The following is a 15,436-nucleotide window of genomic DNA, read 5'->3' as shown; positions in this document are numbered from 1 at the left end:
AAAAAGCTCTGAGTCGCAGAACTTTATTATACCTGTTTGATTGTGACCTTAATGCTTGAGAGACATAATGTGACAACTTGTTTTTCATCTTCAGTGTGTAATAAAACAAACAAACAAAAAACATGCTACACATTTATATTGCTCTACTAACACAACGCTTGCATTTTCTAATCTCAGTCGTACATTTAAATTTAAAAGATATGGGTTCTACGTCTACTCGGCCAATAAATGACAACAAATAGATCGTTAATTACATATAAAAACAAAATACATTAAAAATCTTCTATTTTGCATTGCTTTATCCATCCTTATTGCACTGAGCTGCATAGAGGTCCTTCTTCACTGAGGAATATTGCTTAAATATGTGGAATCACTGCAGAGTCAAGTGTTGTGCAGATGAGTGTCAGTTTCATGAACAAATTACGTTCAGGTTAGCATTAGTGCTGTACAGGAAGGAATGTGTTAACAGAAGTAAATATAAAAATGGCTCTCGATCAACCGTTTCATTAAGCTAGTGGAAGCAGACGATACCGTCTGCGAGAGGTTCCAGTGTCTTAATGCGAAAAAGGAAATGAGTGTTGCATTATCTGGCCTGTCGGTTCGGCGCGTGGACTGTCTCGGTCAGGGTGATATGTTTTACGTTTTATTTTGGTTTTCTGAACTTTTTCTCCGCCGACGCTCACGAGGCGTCAGCCGGCTGAGACTCCGCTTCGCCGACGCTCTCCCCCAGAATTTCCTTGACCTGTTCCAGACTCTCCGCCTGCCGGATCAACTCCAGCTTCACCTGGAGAGCGGAGAGACAGAGACAGAGATGGAGGATGAGATACCAGCCGGTGGACGTGCCAGGGCGGTTCCGATAGCTCACGCCTCGTCGCTTGGGCGTCGTTTCGTACCGCACCTGAAGCGACTGGGAGAGCTCGACGAAATCCCTCTGCACAGTCTGGCTGGTGTCCACCTGAGAGCGGAGACTGATCACTTGGCTTCGGAGCTCCAGACACTGTTGGTGAAGAATGGCCTGAGAGCCAAAAAAAAATAGAAAAACAGAACTTTACAAAAAAAACTCACTTTCCAGGCGGACAACGACCTTAAACATACAGTGATTAGATTAAATAAACGTTATTGTCCCTAAAGGGCAATTGCAGATAAATCCATTGAAAAAATTACAAACATAGTAAACCACAAAATCCATGTAGCACACAGTACTATCGCAAGTAGCTGAAACTGCATCAAAATAAGAGTTTGTGATCAAGTTTTATTTACTTTATCATGAATGAGGGCTTTGTTCGAGTTCTGCAAATGAGAGAGCGCCACCCGCAGGGCGTCCAGTTCACTGCGGCAGGAAAGCAGCTCAGCCTGCTGCTGGTCCTTCTGAGCCTGGATCTTCTCCGTCTCCGTCCTCAGAGTGGACAGCTGCACTGCGGAGGCAATCACAAGCGCAGCTCCGTAACTTTACAACTCTGAGACTTATGAGTGGCTGGATAGTTAACCAAAGGTGTTCAAAGTGAAACATTATCCTACAGGGGAGGTTAATTTGTGACCAGCGTGATAATAAAGCATGATGTTCACTCACCCTCTAAAACATCTGACGACGGTCGTTGTAATCAGCACCGGCCATGAGGCACGAAGGGACAGGAAGAAATTATTTCAGCATTGTGAAAGTTAGCAGGATAATCAGAGACCAAGAAAAAAATAAACTGTCCACAGACCGTTCTCCTCCGTCCGACTGTCCAGCTGCTCCCTCAGATTGACAATCTCAATGCGAAGCCGCTCCTCACAGTGCGCCCCCTACACGGTAAACAATAAACAAGGAATTCATACAAGGTGTTGCATAGAAATACAAATACAATGTTGGCCTTAACGGGGCTGTCTCTCTCATCTTCCCTAATACTGTGAATGCATTTTGTTGCACTGCATTTTACCTAAATGTTTCAGAGGAGGGTGAATAAAAACGGAAAATCCATTTTACAGAATTTTGAAAGCCACGTATTGTTTTCCTTCTACTTTCCACTGTTAACTTGTTAACAAATTACCGTATTTTTCAGACTATAATACGATACTTTTTCCCCACGCATTGAACCATGCGGCTTATAGCCCTGTGTGGTTTATATATGTACGTTTCCAGTTTTTTTTTTTTTTTTTTAAATGTAGGTGCAGCTTATAGTATGGTGTGCTCTATAGTTGGTAAGTAAGGACACCAATTCAATACACCGTTCTAATATGTAGAAATAATGTGATGAAATATGAAAAAGTTCAAAGGGTATTAACAGGTTTACAGTACAGCAGTCAGGTGCTGTAAAGATGTTGGAGCTCTTCTTGGAAGTCAAAGTTAGAAAATGTCATCAAAATGTAATCTAAATGTAGAAATCTGATTCATAGATTCAATTTGACAAAAACAAATCTTTGGATGCGTGATATCACTACGTTAGGTTTTTAATTAACTGCAATCTTTTATGAAAGCAGAAAAAACATTTTTCTGTTCCTACGATTCTCTAAGATAAAGCTTTAGTTTCACAACTTTAATGTTCTATTCTGAAACATCCACAAGTGTTGCTATAAAATATGTGTGAATTGATTTCTTAAATGAAAACAATTGGACAGCTCTTCTGAGTGAGGTGTTCTGTGAGAGAGTGCTTCAAAATGGTGGATTTACCTGCTGTGAGCTCGAGAGGGACGACATGGACTCTAGTAAGCTCTCGTCAACCTCTTCTCCCTTCAGCCTGGACAATTCGCAACACATTTTCCGCTGAGACAGGGACAGATCTGCCTGCACAGGAGAAAATAGTGACGTTGGTTTCAGACATTTAGAAAAGCATTTTATTTTAATTCTGCATTCACTAATAAACAAAAAGGAAAGAAAAGATGCGTTTATGTCCAAGGAGAAAATAATGCTCATGATTGAGGCTTTCAATTCTAATTAAAGGGCTATTTATCGATTTTTTTTTTAAGTTGACCAAATTGCATTTGATCACCTCTATGACAATTTAAATTGCTTAAAACCCAAAATGTCAAGACCCAAATTAAAATACAAACAACTTGAGGTTTATGAAACCCTTATTTATTTGCAAAAAATGCTTTTTTTTTAATGGTTTATTTTAAACTATATATCATGCTAAATATATTATTTATATAGTTCCTGATGCATGCTTCTGAAATTTCACATAATATAAAAGTTACACACATGCAGAATCTGATTTGAACAGGTGTGTTTAGGTTCTGTCTGGTCCAGTAAGTATCATCATATTTATTTTTATGATAATAAATACATACATATATTAAATAACTAATATTAATTTTGAAACACTTTCACTAGACAAATTTTTCTGATCAGTGTTGCTATACTCACCAGCCGGCTCTGCACAGCATTCTGTGATTGGCTGAAAGATTTCTGTAAATCTTGTAGAAGCGTCTCTGACGCCTGGACCTGAGACTGGAGCAGTGAGACCTGAACACCAACAAACAACTTTTATTCAAATCTGCACATTTCTGGTAGACGAAGCTGATTAACTCTGGAGACGCACTCATCAGGAAACATCCAATTTTCACTGTTTTCTTTGCTAAATTCAACAACATGTGAAAGGAAAGCACAAATGTGCTGTGCTGTTCTTAATTGAAGCCACACTTTAGAATCACACAAAGAATTAAGAAATTTTTACTTTATTACATATCATCTTGTTTATACTTATAAATCAGAATGCATAAATAATACCCTTCAAATCAACAGGAGTACAAAAAATATGATCACACATAATACTGACTCATATGTCAACCAATCGGAGCAGAGTGTCCCACCTGATTGTGGGTTTGGTGGGTGTGTGTATCCAGTTCTCTCTCCAGCTCCTCCTTCTCCGCCTGCAGCCGGCTCACTTCCCCTCGCAGTTCTGACAGCTGCCAAACAAAGCACAGGTTTACTAAACTCTCTGACCTGCCACAACCTGAAAGCCGAATGCTGCCGTCTCCGGACCTGAGCGTTCATGGCGTCCCAGTCGCTGTGCGTTACGAGACGGTGTCCGGCTGGCGGCAGGTAGATGGCTTCGGGAACCAGCGTTCCTGTGGAAACCAGCGAATCTGTGTCGTCCTGAGCCAAGAGCTTTCTGGGCAGAGACGGCGTGTCCAAGGAGAACGAGGACAGCGACGCCGAGTCGCAGTTCTGTAGTGAGAAGTAACCCTCGGCCGAGAGTGGCGAGCTTTCTCCTTCTGCCGCTGCCTCCGACTCCGCTGGACGACTTCTCGTTTGGTCCGCTGGCGGAGCTGCTTCATCCTCTTTCGAGCTGTTGACAGCCGAGGTTGGAGAGTCATTAGTGGAGACGTCGGCGTCGCCCCGGCCCTTCCTGCTGCTGGTCTAATAGACAGAAAACAATCGATGAGATCTGGACTAACATACTTAAAATACTAAAAGAGAAGCAATCTGACCGCGTTGTGTCCACTGGTTCTCCTCCAGTCCACAGGCTGGGACTGCAGCACTGCTATCCTGGCTTCATACTGAGCTGCAGTCTCTGAAAACAAGATGTTCAGGATTAATTAGGGCTATTTTTACTTAATCACTGCCCTAATGAACGTTTACTTTCTGCCGCCGAATGCAGTAAAAGTTAAAACAAAGACTTAAGATCTCAGAATCTCTCCAGATTGGAAATAATACAGAGTAAAAGAAATATATGTTTTCTTAAATGTAAGATTATGAAGTCAAATCAGCAAACGTTTATTGATAAAAATCAAGAATTGCTATTTTTATTGATTATCTACTCACTAATATTGATTAGTAAAAAAAAAACAATTAAGCAAATGAAAATCAAAATAATGTGAGAACAATGCAAACTAAAACATTTATCAAATCTAATTTCTATCCAAAGGTGATAGTTTGACTGATCATCCAATCAGAAACAGGTTTGAGGTAATAAAAAAATCTAATGCCCTATTAGGCAACAAATGAAAATAATTTTCTGTTGTGCTTTTCTAAAACAAAAAATAATCTTGTTTAGACTTACAGGGCCCAGAATTGTCAACAAGATATCATTTTACTTTAGCAATATAACAACATAGTGCTAAAAAACACAGTTCCTGACCTCTGAGCGCCTCCTGCAGAGACTGTATCTCTTCATCACATTGTTTCTGCAGCTCGGCCAGTTCCTCCTGTTTGCTCAGCTCACAGATGGTCGCCACGCCCTGCCAGTGCTCGGCCTGGGCCCGGTACTCGGCTAGCTGGGCCTGCAGGCTCGCCACTGAAAACCACACACAGCGTTATCATTTATTACACTTCCCACAGGAAAGCTGATGCGCAGTAATGTCCATAAGTTGACACTCCCAGAAAAAATCGGGAAATGTATGAATCTGTTACTTTGGTTGCAAAACTTCACACAGAAAATGTCACTTTATTATTTTAGTGTGTTTGTTCTCTGTCATTTCGACGTCTTATAATTCACACTAATGATTACTTGGAGGAGATGCGCAGACATTTTCAACTTTATGCACACAGTAAATGGCGGAGGTGACTAAATCTGTTTTTTTTTTTATATTGAAAGCTGAAAGTGTGCAGATGAACCACTGGTGCGTGATGCAGGATTGCTTGTGGGATCAGGAAACCCCCATTCAGAGATATGACTTCTGATCACGTCGATAGGACATTTGTTCCCCGATTTCAAAACTTTGAAGTGACAATTGTAATTCCAGTCTGACAGAAGATTTATCTTCTTGATGACCCTAATAATAATGTTTGGTTTATTTTTGAGCAAATAAAAAACAACATTTCACGTAAAATATTTCTTGTGTTTTTATTGTAATTCTTTTATTATTATTATTATTTTATACTCAGGTCCAATTTGACAATTTGTACAAAAACATAAAAAACAAGAATTGAATGGAGAAAAAACTCTTATTAGCCTGAAAGTAGAGAAAAAGAAACATTTTCAAATGCTAACTTTATATTTGAAATGCCAAACAGTTTAATTTGTACTAAGATCCAAATATAAAGTTAATAAAAACCAGGATGCTATTAAAAGATAATGTGCTACAAACCCCAAATTTCAGCTATCACAAATAATTAAAGAGAAAACTTTACACCTGGGTCACTAAAACCAATATTTTATTGAGTGGAAATAAAAGCAGAACTGAGACAAATCTGCTCATGCTGGCAAACAAATTTCAATGTGTTTTGAATTCCTCTTTACAAGTGCACCATTGTCATTGCAGAATGCATATTTCTTCCTAAATTAAGATAGTTTATGTCAAAGCTCGATTAAGTTAGATTTATTAAACATCACAGGTAAAATTACTTTGAGTAAACTTTTGCTTTTTAGACGTGAGAGTAACATCACTAAGAGAAACTGCACTTAGTAAAATGTCTCCATAATTTTCATGCAGATGAAGCTTTGTATCTTTTGGAAAGTCGAATACAGGATTAGAAATCTAAACAATAGAAGACAAAAAGTGCAAGCAGGTTTAATTTCAATATTTACCCAGCTATTTTCTATGAATATTACAACTCACTCAGAATATTAAAACAGTGGACCCAGCACTGACTGCAGCCACAGTTCCCTCCTTGTTCTGTTGAATGGGCCTCAAATCCTCTCAAAGCTGCGCTTCTCCCTGTTGCTTGTGGGTTTTTTTTTTTTAAATCACACTTTCTCCTTCCACAAAATTTTGCCATCACAATGCTTGATTACAGTATTCTGCCTACAACCAGTTTCTTTAGCAATGCCCTTTTGTGACTTCCACTCCATGCAAAAGACTGCTTGACGGAGAGCTGTCAAGTAAACTAAAAAACACTAATGTAAACTTTTAATTAGTTTTAACCCAAAATGACTTAACATATTTGAGATGTTCTTGTATATGGAATATCTTTCTGAACTGAACAGAAATTATATGGGATAATATTGTCATTTCCTGCGATGCACCTGTACATGTCACATCAAACATAACACATTTTAATTCTATTTTCCAATTACACTAAGAAACAAGTACTTTATCTATTTGTGACAACAGATTTCAAGTGCAAAAGACTTTAATAAAACTTAAAGGCATATTAACACTTAAACAGCATTTGAGGAATTGTCACTCTCATGATGTGCAACAGGTAATCTTGTCTTGACTTTCAAATTAGCTCAGCTTGTAAAAGAAGATGTAAAAAGAACCAAACTTCACACAGGAAGGTTTTACATTTCTAAAACTTCATTTAATGCATTAGTGACCATTCAAAAACATGCAATTATAGGCAGTTTCGCTTCCATTATTTACTTTCGCTTCTCTTTTATGATCAAGTGTGGGTAACTGGTTCAAAAACTAATATTTAATGTTACTGTGCATCATTACCAACTCTCACAGTTAGTGACAAAGCAAGTAGTTTGTGAAATCGTCTTCCAAAGTATCAGTTTTGTTAGCTAGACGTGTTAGCTGCTGCCTAGCCGCTGCTGTTCATTTCAATGGTCAGTCATGCTAACAGGCCGTTTGTCTGTCAACGTAAGCAAGCTAACGCTTTAACCCGACGCTAGAAACAAGCAAACATTCAAAACAAATTAAAACTCATGCTTTAAATCTTGAGTTTTAAAGCTTGAGCTCGCAGCTGTTCGTGGAGCAGATTAGAGTGAAACCTGTTGCTTTTAGTACCTGCGTCTCCTTTCTCCGAGCTCATCTTCCGGTCAGACGTCAGGTAGGAGAGGAGAAACAAAACGAAGAAAAACGCGAGTATTAACAACTCCTAAAGTCCGCTCCAGTCATTTTGGAGGCGGGTGAGGGTTTGGTGCTGAAAGCATTAGTTCAGGAAACAACTTTCCCCGGTCTGAGCGGAAAACACGTCAACCTCCTTCCTGTTCACAAAGCCCTGACCCTGGATGCCATCCCAGCAAACACCCAGAAACAAGCCAGGAAAAGTGTTTATTTCACTCTCTGTTAAATATGGAAGTTTTTATTGAGAGATTTAATGTTAAATAATATAAATTTTACTTGGAGAAAAAATTTTAAATGTATATTTTTGGCAGTTTCTTTGGACTAAGCAAACAAGATATAGAGTTGAAAATTTTTCAAATTAAAAGCATGCATTTTAAGACACACCCAGCCCCCCTTTTAAAATCACTGATTTTAAAAGGGGAATTTTCCCTTCATTTATTTTTTGCCAACCACACCCAGGGCCTAATTAGAGCCACACTTGGATTCAAAAAGTCATGAATAGGATCTGCCTGACAACCCTTATCATGCTTTTGCAAACTTTTTTAAAAATATTTTCACAGGTACGAGTTGTTTTCCATGACGTTTCATTTTGTGAAGCGCACCAGTCCCTCCTGCAGCAAAACACTCACACCTCATGCCAACAGAAAGTTGCAAAGCAAAGATATATGCTGGATTTGTAGGAATCCAGCATATAGAAATTTTTTAATGAAAATTTAAGTTTGGTAAATTACCCCCTAAAAAGTCTAATTTAATCTTAATTCCAACTATACTTTGGGAAACAAAATTTACCTCAAGAAACTTTCATTACCATTGAAAGGTGTTCCATTTGAGTCAGTTTTTTTTTTTTTTTTTTTACATTTTATAAGGCGACCCCATAACTACAACCTCTGAAAACGGTCACACCATCAGGTTATTTCAGGTGCTGGAAACCGTTCTTAAAAGAATGGAGGGAACAAGATTACCTGCTTGTTTCACACCTGAATTAGTCAATTCCAGATTTTCCAGTCCTTATTTTATCTTGAATGTCTTACATTTTTTAGCTCATGAGTTTAGGAATTAGCTCCAGATGCACAAGCTTTTTTACTACCTTACTACAGAACTGCATGAATCAAAGACAAAACTGGAGCATGACTCTCTGGGACCTCAGGTAGGTGTAGAAAAACCACAAAAATACCTCAAGGATGTTACACTCCAAAAATAACTTGTTTGTGATTTTTCAAATCTCTGAAGGCTTTTATAGCTTTTTTCTTTACAATATGTGGTGTTTAATCTTTCTGGTCTAAACATTGTAAACCGATTTAAGAAAAATTATAAAAGACCTTAAGGTGGTGTGTGTGAATACACATTTTCTCCCAGAACACTCTGGATTGAACCATTTATTTAGTTATTTAAATCACAATAAGGTGAAGAGAAATTTTAAAAAATTGAAACGCAAACCTATGCAATTTCTCATGACTGCTGGCAAACAATCAGAACTACAGAATTTTTAATTGATTATTCTACTTACTAATATCTTTAGGGATAATACAAATATGTGACATCTTGATGAAAAAATATTGTATAAAATTCTGGGTAACACCCTCAAAGTTGAAAATGTTTACAAAGACACTCAATTCAGTGCTATGTGTTAACTATAAATAGCTTAAGCATCTTTGTGTTATAGAGTGGTTCACACCTGAATTACTTGGAAAGAGACAGAGGCACAGGACTCAGAAAGGAAGTGCTCATAAGAAATAAGATCAGTAACAAGCTAATGTCATGTGCAGGTAGAGTCAAAGTTCTTGTAACAGGCTGTTCCCAAGTCAAAGCACCAGATCATGGAGGGGTTTTCTGTTGAATGTCACATATATTTGGAATAAAAAGAAAGACACATTTGAGCTGGTGTGGAATCTTGGCAAGTTGGTCCCAAGTCATTGTGAGGAACTGTTTTTTTCTTTTTCCTCCTTTACAAGTCCATGTCCTGATCACTAACACTCTGGCGCAGATATTCCTCGTAGAGATTTTTCTAGAGGGAGAAAACGAAACATTAAAACACTAACCTATCGTTCCCCGCCATGAGAATGTCAGAGTGGATCAAGATACCTTTTTGGTCTTAACCACCTCCTGAATGTATTCGAGCTTCTCCTGAAGCTGCCGTTTCTGTTTGCCTGACAGAGTCGGCCGAGTTCTGCAGACAATCAAAAAAAAAAAAAAAAAAGCCCCCCAATAGTTCAGTTCCTTCCACTTTAAAATTAAATACTTCTCTGTAGTGGTTAACATAAATTTTTAAAAAGTCAGTTGTTTGACTTGATGTTTTTCCAATTTGAATGTCTTTGTTTTACAATAACTAAACTTAGCACAAAAGATTATGTTAGCAAGAAAACAAAAAAACATACTTGCATATTTCTTGGGAAAAGAAGAAAGAAAGAAAAAACAAACACTCGACAGTGACCGAGTTATATTTGATCAAACTGAAGGCACAGATGGTTCTGATGCCTCCTACCTGAAGGCAAAGCGAGCAACGATGAGCAGGAGGAAGGAGAGAAGGACCAGTCCACCGCAGCAATAAAGCTGCTGTTCCCCAGACAGGGAGTCAAATAAATTCACTACTGGAGTCTGTAGCAAAACAAGGAAGCCACACATTTTAGCCACACTTTAAAAATAGCAACAAAGTGGTTGATTTTGCACCTGATGGATGCTCACCAGATACATTGAGAGAGTCTCTCTGCCCTGTTGGCCCAGAGCCATGTCCAGTAGCTCTTTGGACAACGTCCCCATCAACAGTAAGGCCAGCAGAGCCAGTGGGATGCAGAAACCCAGCAGGGACAGGAAGCAGCTCTGGCAGCGGGCACGTCTGTTCCCCAAACTGTTCTGCCTGTGGATCAAATGATCAGAGTTTCACTCTGAAAGCATCACTGATCCAGGGAGCACTTCAAACATTTCCACAAATCCTCACCGTTTTACAAACTCACATTTTCGAGACTTGTCCACACATTTGTTACATGACTATTAAGTTTATTAATGAGTTCAAAAAAGATAAAGTCCATGCTTTTGTTCAACTCTAAAAAATATGTTAGAAACCTGCTAAAAATGTGTATGTCATTAGACTCAACAATAAATAACATGTAATGAGATAAGTGGGCCAACAAGCTGTTGTCAGAAAAAAAACAGAATCATAGAAATAAGTTGAAGTGTGTTTTTCACCTGTCATTGATGAGTTTATTCGTGATGGCCTCGCTGACGAGCTCGCAGTCCTTCTCCAGGGAGTTGAGGGTGTTCTGGACCGTCTGGTTGATGGTTTTCTCGATGGCACGGCAGACCTCCTCAATCTGGTTCACACAGCGGCTGGACTGAAAACAGATGCACAAAAACAATGAAGAAAACAAGCAATCATGTTATATGCACACGTTTAATGTCAGAAATCTGACCTACCTTGTTGGGATTGGGAATGTAAATGGTGGGCATGTCGAAACCACATTTGTTGAGTCCTGGTCTTTTGCAGAGCTCCTGAACAATCTGCATCATTACTCTCTAACAAAATTACAGAACTAGTATTAGTGGACGTGGTTTCCATCAAATATTGTCAATATAATCATCTGCGTTTTCAACCAATCATTGAGTCCCAGGATTAAACACAAATATGTTCTCCAAACAAATTACTGTTAAGAGTCTGTAAAGCGAGTAAAGAAATCCAATCCAAAAACTTTTCATCTATGTTTTTTTCTTTTTAATTTTCTTAATATATTTAGCTTTTGAATTCGTCGTGCAGAAAAACTTGACAAGTGATGTTCACATGCACTCCATGCAATTTGAGTGAGCCTCAACAGCTTGTTAAAAAAATGGTGGACTACACATTTGTTTCTACAGGTTCAAAACTGAAAGAGAAACAATGTGGAAAAAGTGCAGCATTAATGAATATTTTGCAAAAACACACCAATGCAGAAGAGCACCTAGACAGATCAGTAGCTGAGTTTACCTGTCTGTCTGACTCTCCACCAGCTTCATCTGCCTTGCTCAGATAAAAGTGTAGCCGGTCGCCATGTTTTTCATTCAGGGACTCCACAATGTTGAGAGTCCGCTTGCACAGAGCCTGACCCATGGGGTCAAAGAAAACCAGAATAAGGTCACAAAGTTCCCCTGAAAGTAGCAATAATAAAATATATTATTTTTCATAGAAGACAGAATTATCTAACAATAAAAAAAGGTCACATGAATACATGATCAAGAGTAAATAAAGTTAATGTAACAATTACATATTGGAGTACATCATTATATTGCTTAGTCAGTCAGAAACAGAAGTCGGCACTTTGTAAGAGCTCTAGTAGAAAACTGGAGGTGTTCATCTTTTTCTCTGAGGCAAAAAATTGTTTTGTTTACAAAAGCAGATAGAACAAAGCTTCAGAAGAACCTGTTCTACTCATATTGAGCTGAATATGTGAAGTAAAAATGTTGATAATTCAGTATTTCAGATGTAGGCATATCTGACAGCTTACATTTGTAATCCACAACTTTCTGCTTCCCAAAAACATAAATGCATCACACAAACACAACTTGTTTAAATTCCTCATGAGTCAGGAGGAGTAGACTATAAGAAAAAATAATTATGGTACACCAAACAAATGAAAAATAGAAAGAATAGAAAGAAGGATAATAGCCTTTAAAAACTGAAAAGTGTGGAGGATCTTCCAGCCATTTGTCATTGCTACTATTAAAATGTCTTTTATACATTTATTCATAATTTATGTAATATTACTTGAAGGTGTTTCCTACAAAAGACGTGCACATTCGGGAAACAGTTCTTGCGTATGTTTAGAGAATAAATTGTCCATTTTTGCTGACATTTAAGCGACTGGCTAGGGGAGAGAACTGCTTACGAAGTGGAGCAATCAGGAAGAAAAACAATCCAAGTCCAAATGATTGGAAGCATTTTTGTGGGAACCTACCCAGCCAGAGGACCACCTCGTCCACATCAAAGGGATATTTCATATCTCCATCCACCAAGCCTGGAGAATCCACAAACGTCACCAGGCTGAACCGCTTTTGTCGCGATGTGCAGATCTCTGTGCTCAGGTACTCTGAAACACCTTGAGGAGAATTTAAAAGATTGGATAACCATTTGAAAAATAGCATAGTAATGAAAAAAAGAGGTAAATATATAGAATTAAGCAACTTCTCTTGAGACAAGCAGCCAGCACATTTTTTGGTGACGATGAATCAAAATGCTCACCTTTAAACTCTTGCAGAGGCTTGAAATGTGGATATAGATGAAGGGTTGCGTTTCCCTGAAGATGGAAACAAAACCACATTTTTGTCACTAATAATGACAGGAGGGTAGAAAAAAATAAATGTGCACATAAATGCCTTGACCAACAACATTCCTGTGCCACAAAGATAATCTTCTGCTGCTGCTGCTGCTGCTGCTGCGCTCACCGTGAGGGACTCTCTTTTGCGACCGCTTGTAACAAAGCTGAAACCCTGCGTCTCAATAGCCACCCCAGTGCGCTGGATGTGCTCCTCTACATACCTGGGAACAGCAAATACATGCGAGTAAAAATATGGGGCAACTTAAAATGGATCACAGGAGACAAGGACTGTTGATCTATTCAACATTTTGTCATATTAACAACAAACTTCAGGGTATTTAATTAAGATCCAACAATGAAAAACCTAATTCAATTCACACACTTCACACAGATTCCTAATGGACTTAGATTGGGCCATCCTAATGCTTGAAAAAGCTCTGATTTTGCATGTTGTTTCTTCTTGTACACAGCATATGACCACATCTCTCGAACTCCTGGCGTTTTTCTATTAAAATGTAGCACACATGGTGTATGAGCCATAAAAAAAATCTTGTTTTACAAAGTAATCTTTGACTTGTCTACTTTGTTCTTTTGACTTAATGCTGTTTGTTCACCAGTTTTATCTCTTTTAAATCACACACAGGTGGTGTGTATTCACGTCACTCAGGTGATTTCAGGAGGCCTTTGATTGAGCTGGATCTCATTTAGTGGCATCACAGTACAAGCAGGCTAAACACAAACCTTCAGAATGATGTCGTACTATGTGTTAAACATACACAAGTCCTGTAAAATACTCTGAAGTTTGTGGAGGTCAAAGTGGACACACATATTTACCAGTTGATGAAAGAGCTTTTCCCGGCTGAGTGGTTGCCCATCAGCATCACTGTAATTTTTTTCCTGGGTGGAAGGAGCTTCACACCAACAGCTTCAGCCACTGGAATTAACCCTGCAGAAAATACAAAAACACGGGCAAAACTACAGTTAGGGTTTGTTTTATACCTGTCTATAGCTTTAAAAAATAAAATGCAAGAAGCGTGAACGTCTAAGCCTGAACCCCAAGGGATGAAACAAATGCAGTGACACACTTGCATCAAACAACGCAGTTGTCCAATCTGTTGTCTGCTGGTTAAAAGCAGAGGTGGCTAACTTGATTAGCATCAACCTTTCCAAGTGCAACGTCAGCCGAAATCACAGAATCCTTGTTAGCAAGTAGCTAACACCTAGCTGCAACCGAAATACTCCAGCGAGTTATCGGGGTAACAACAAACTTTATCTCAAACACTGTGTTTAAAAAGAGCGCAGCTGCATTACGACCAGGTATTAATTACGTGCTGTAACCCACCGCTGTCCGCCTCCGTGTACAGCTGATGAATATCCCGCAGGATGCGCTCATCGCAGGACACTCCGCCGGCCATGGAGTCCGCGTTAGCCGCACTTCGGCCTTTGGCTTTTCCCGACATAACGGCACAGTGATGAGGTCGAGGAGTTGCAGAGGACCGCAAGAGCTTTCACAAGTCCAGAACGAGCAATGAGAGAACAGCCTGCTCTCTGATTTGAATCACCCCGGTCCGCTGAAAACCGGTGATGAGACGTTTCTCAGCCACGTCGTCAGCTTTGGGCGTCGATGGTCGCAAAGACCTATGGGAAATGTAGTTTCCCCTCTTAGCTGACTCGCAACGCCTATCAAACTGCTAACTTCAGTCTCTACTACAGTATGTTAAATGTGAAGTTTAAAAATACCAATAAATAAATCATTTTAATAAATGTTCTAATCAAAGATGACAGATGTTTTGTTGATTTTCCTTTTAATTCTAAATATTTTATAAAATGAAAAAAAAAAATGCAGTTCCCAACAAATGTTATACAGTCTGAACTTTTCCACATTTTCCGACCCACAAACACAAACTTTAAAATATATCTTTGGCATTTAAGCGTCGGACAAACCAACACAATATGTACACATTGCCCTATTTTAGCTATTATGGATGAGCGGTAAGCAGCAAGTCAACGTCACAAGAATGTCAGAAGAGGTCTTATGTGGAAACTTTATGTGCTTCCACATAGGAAGCACATGAAGCTCATTTTGGCCAGATGAGACTGAACCTTTTGGCCTAAAAATAAAACTATGTGTGGCAGAGGACATACGCTGCACAACATGCCTAACATGAGCATCCCTACAGTGAAACATGGTGGTGGCGACAGCATCATGTTGTGGGGCTACTGTTCAGCAGATACATGGAAGCTGCCAAGAGTTGTAAAAGGTTGAGGTTGAGTAAAACATTAAAATATTTTGGAGTCTGACTACAACCATCACATTTAACATACTAATATCATGGATCAGAGGTTTTATTTTGCACTATTGCAAAGTATTAGAAGTGCAACTTGCAACTTGGGTGCCCTCTAGTGGTTCTGTGCTTAAAGCAGCTGACCAGTTTGTTTATTCTTGGGGCCAGCACTGCCAATAGAGTAAGCCTCCAATTATAATTGGACGTTAAACA

General features: G+C 38.9%; 2 protein-coding genes across 2 annotated transcripts; both read right to left on the bottom strand.

Annotated features, from left to right (window-relative positions):
- Positions 1 to 9: 9 nt before the first annotated feature.
- rabep2 (rabaptin, RAB GTPase binding effector protein 2) lies at positions 10 to 7,947 on the bottom strand. Its single transcript, XM_055035433.1, has 12 exons — positions 7,597 to 7,947; positions 5,061 to 5,216; positions 4,411 to 4,493; positions 3,962 to 4,339; positions 3,790 to 3,885; positions 3,344 to 3,442; positions 2,651 to 2,764; positions 1,707 to 1,785; positions 1,571 to 1,582; positions 1,261 to 1,415; positions 899 to 1,015; positions 10 to 784 (listed from the first exon to the last, which is right to left on the bottom strand). The coding sequence occupies exons 1-12, from the start codon at positions 7,619 to 7,621 to the stop codon at positions 680 to 682; spliced, it is 1,419 nt and encodes a 472-aa protein (XP_054891408.1). The 5' UTR covers positions 7,622 to 7,947; the 3' UTR covers positions 10 to 679.
- A 1,072-nt stretch (positions 7,948 to 9,019) lies between these two features.
- On the bottom strand, positions 9,020 to 14,568 carry si:ch211-11k18.4 (uncharacterized). The gene is made up of 12 exons (XM_055036135.1): positions 14,281 to 14,568; positions 13,773 to 13,884; positions 13,066 to 13,159; positions 12,863 to 12,917; positions 12,579 to 12,719; positions 11,612 to 11,772; positions 11,068 to 11,166; positions 10,840 to 10,985; positions 10,339 to 10,510; positions 10,139 to 10,251; positions 9,739 to 9,823; positions 9,020 to 9,661 (listed from the first exon to the last, which is right to left on the bottom strand). Exons 1-12 carry the CDS (start codon positions 14,396 to 14,398, stop codon positions 9,602 to 9,604), a joined length of 1,356 nt encoding a protein of 451 aa, XP_054892110.1. The 5' UTR covers positions 14,399 to 14,568; the 3' UTR covers positions 9,020 to 9,601.
- Between the last annotated feature and the right edge of the window lie 868 nt (positions 14,569 to 15,436).

This window comes from Poeciliopsis prolifica, unplaced genomic scaffold (genome assembly GCF_027474105.1).
Source record: "Poeciliopsis prolifica strain line A6 unplaced genomic scaffold, Auburn_PproV2 SCAFFOLD010, whole genome shotgun sequence".
Taxonomy (NCBI): domain Eukaryota; kingdom Metazoa; phylum Chordata; class Actinopteri; order Cyprinodontiformes; family Poeciliidae; genus Poeciliopsis; species Poeciliopsis prolifica.
Note: the sequence above shows the minus strand (reverse complement) of the source record. Positions and strands in the feature narration are given on the sequence as shown.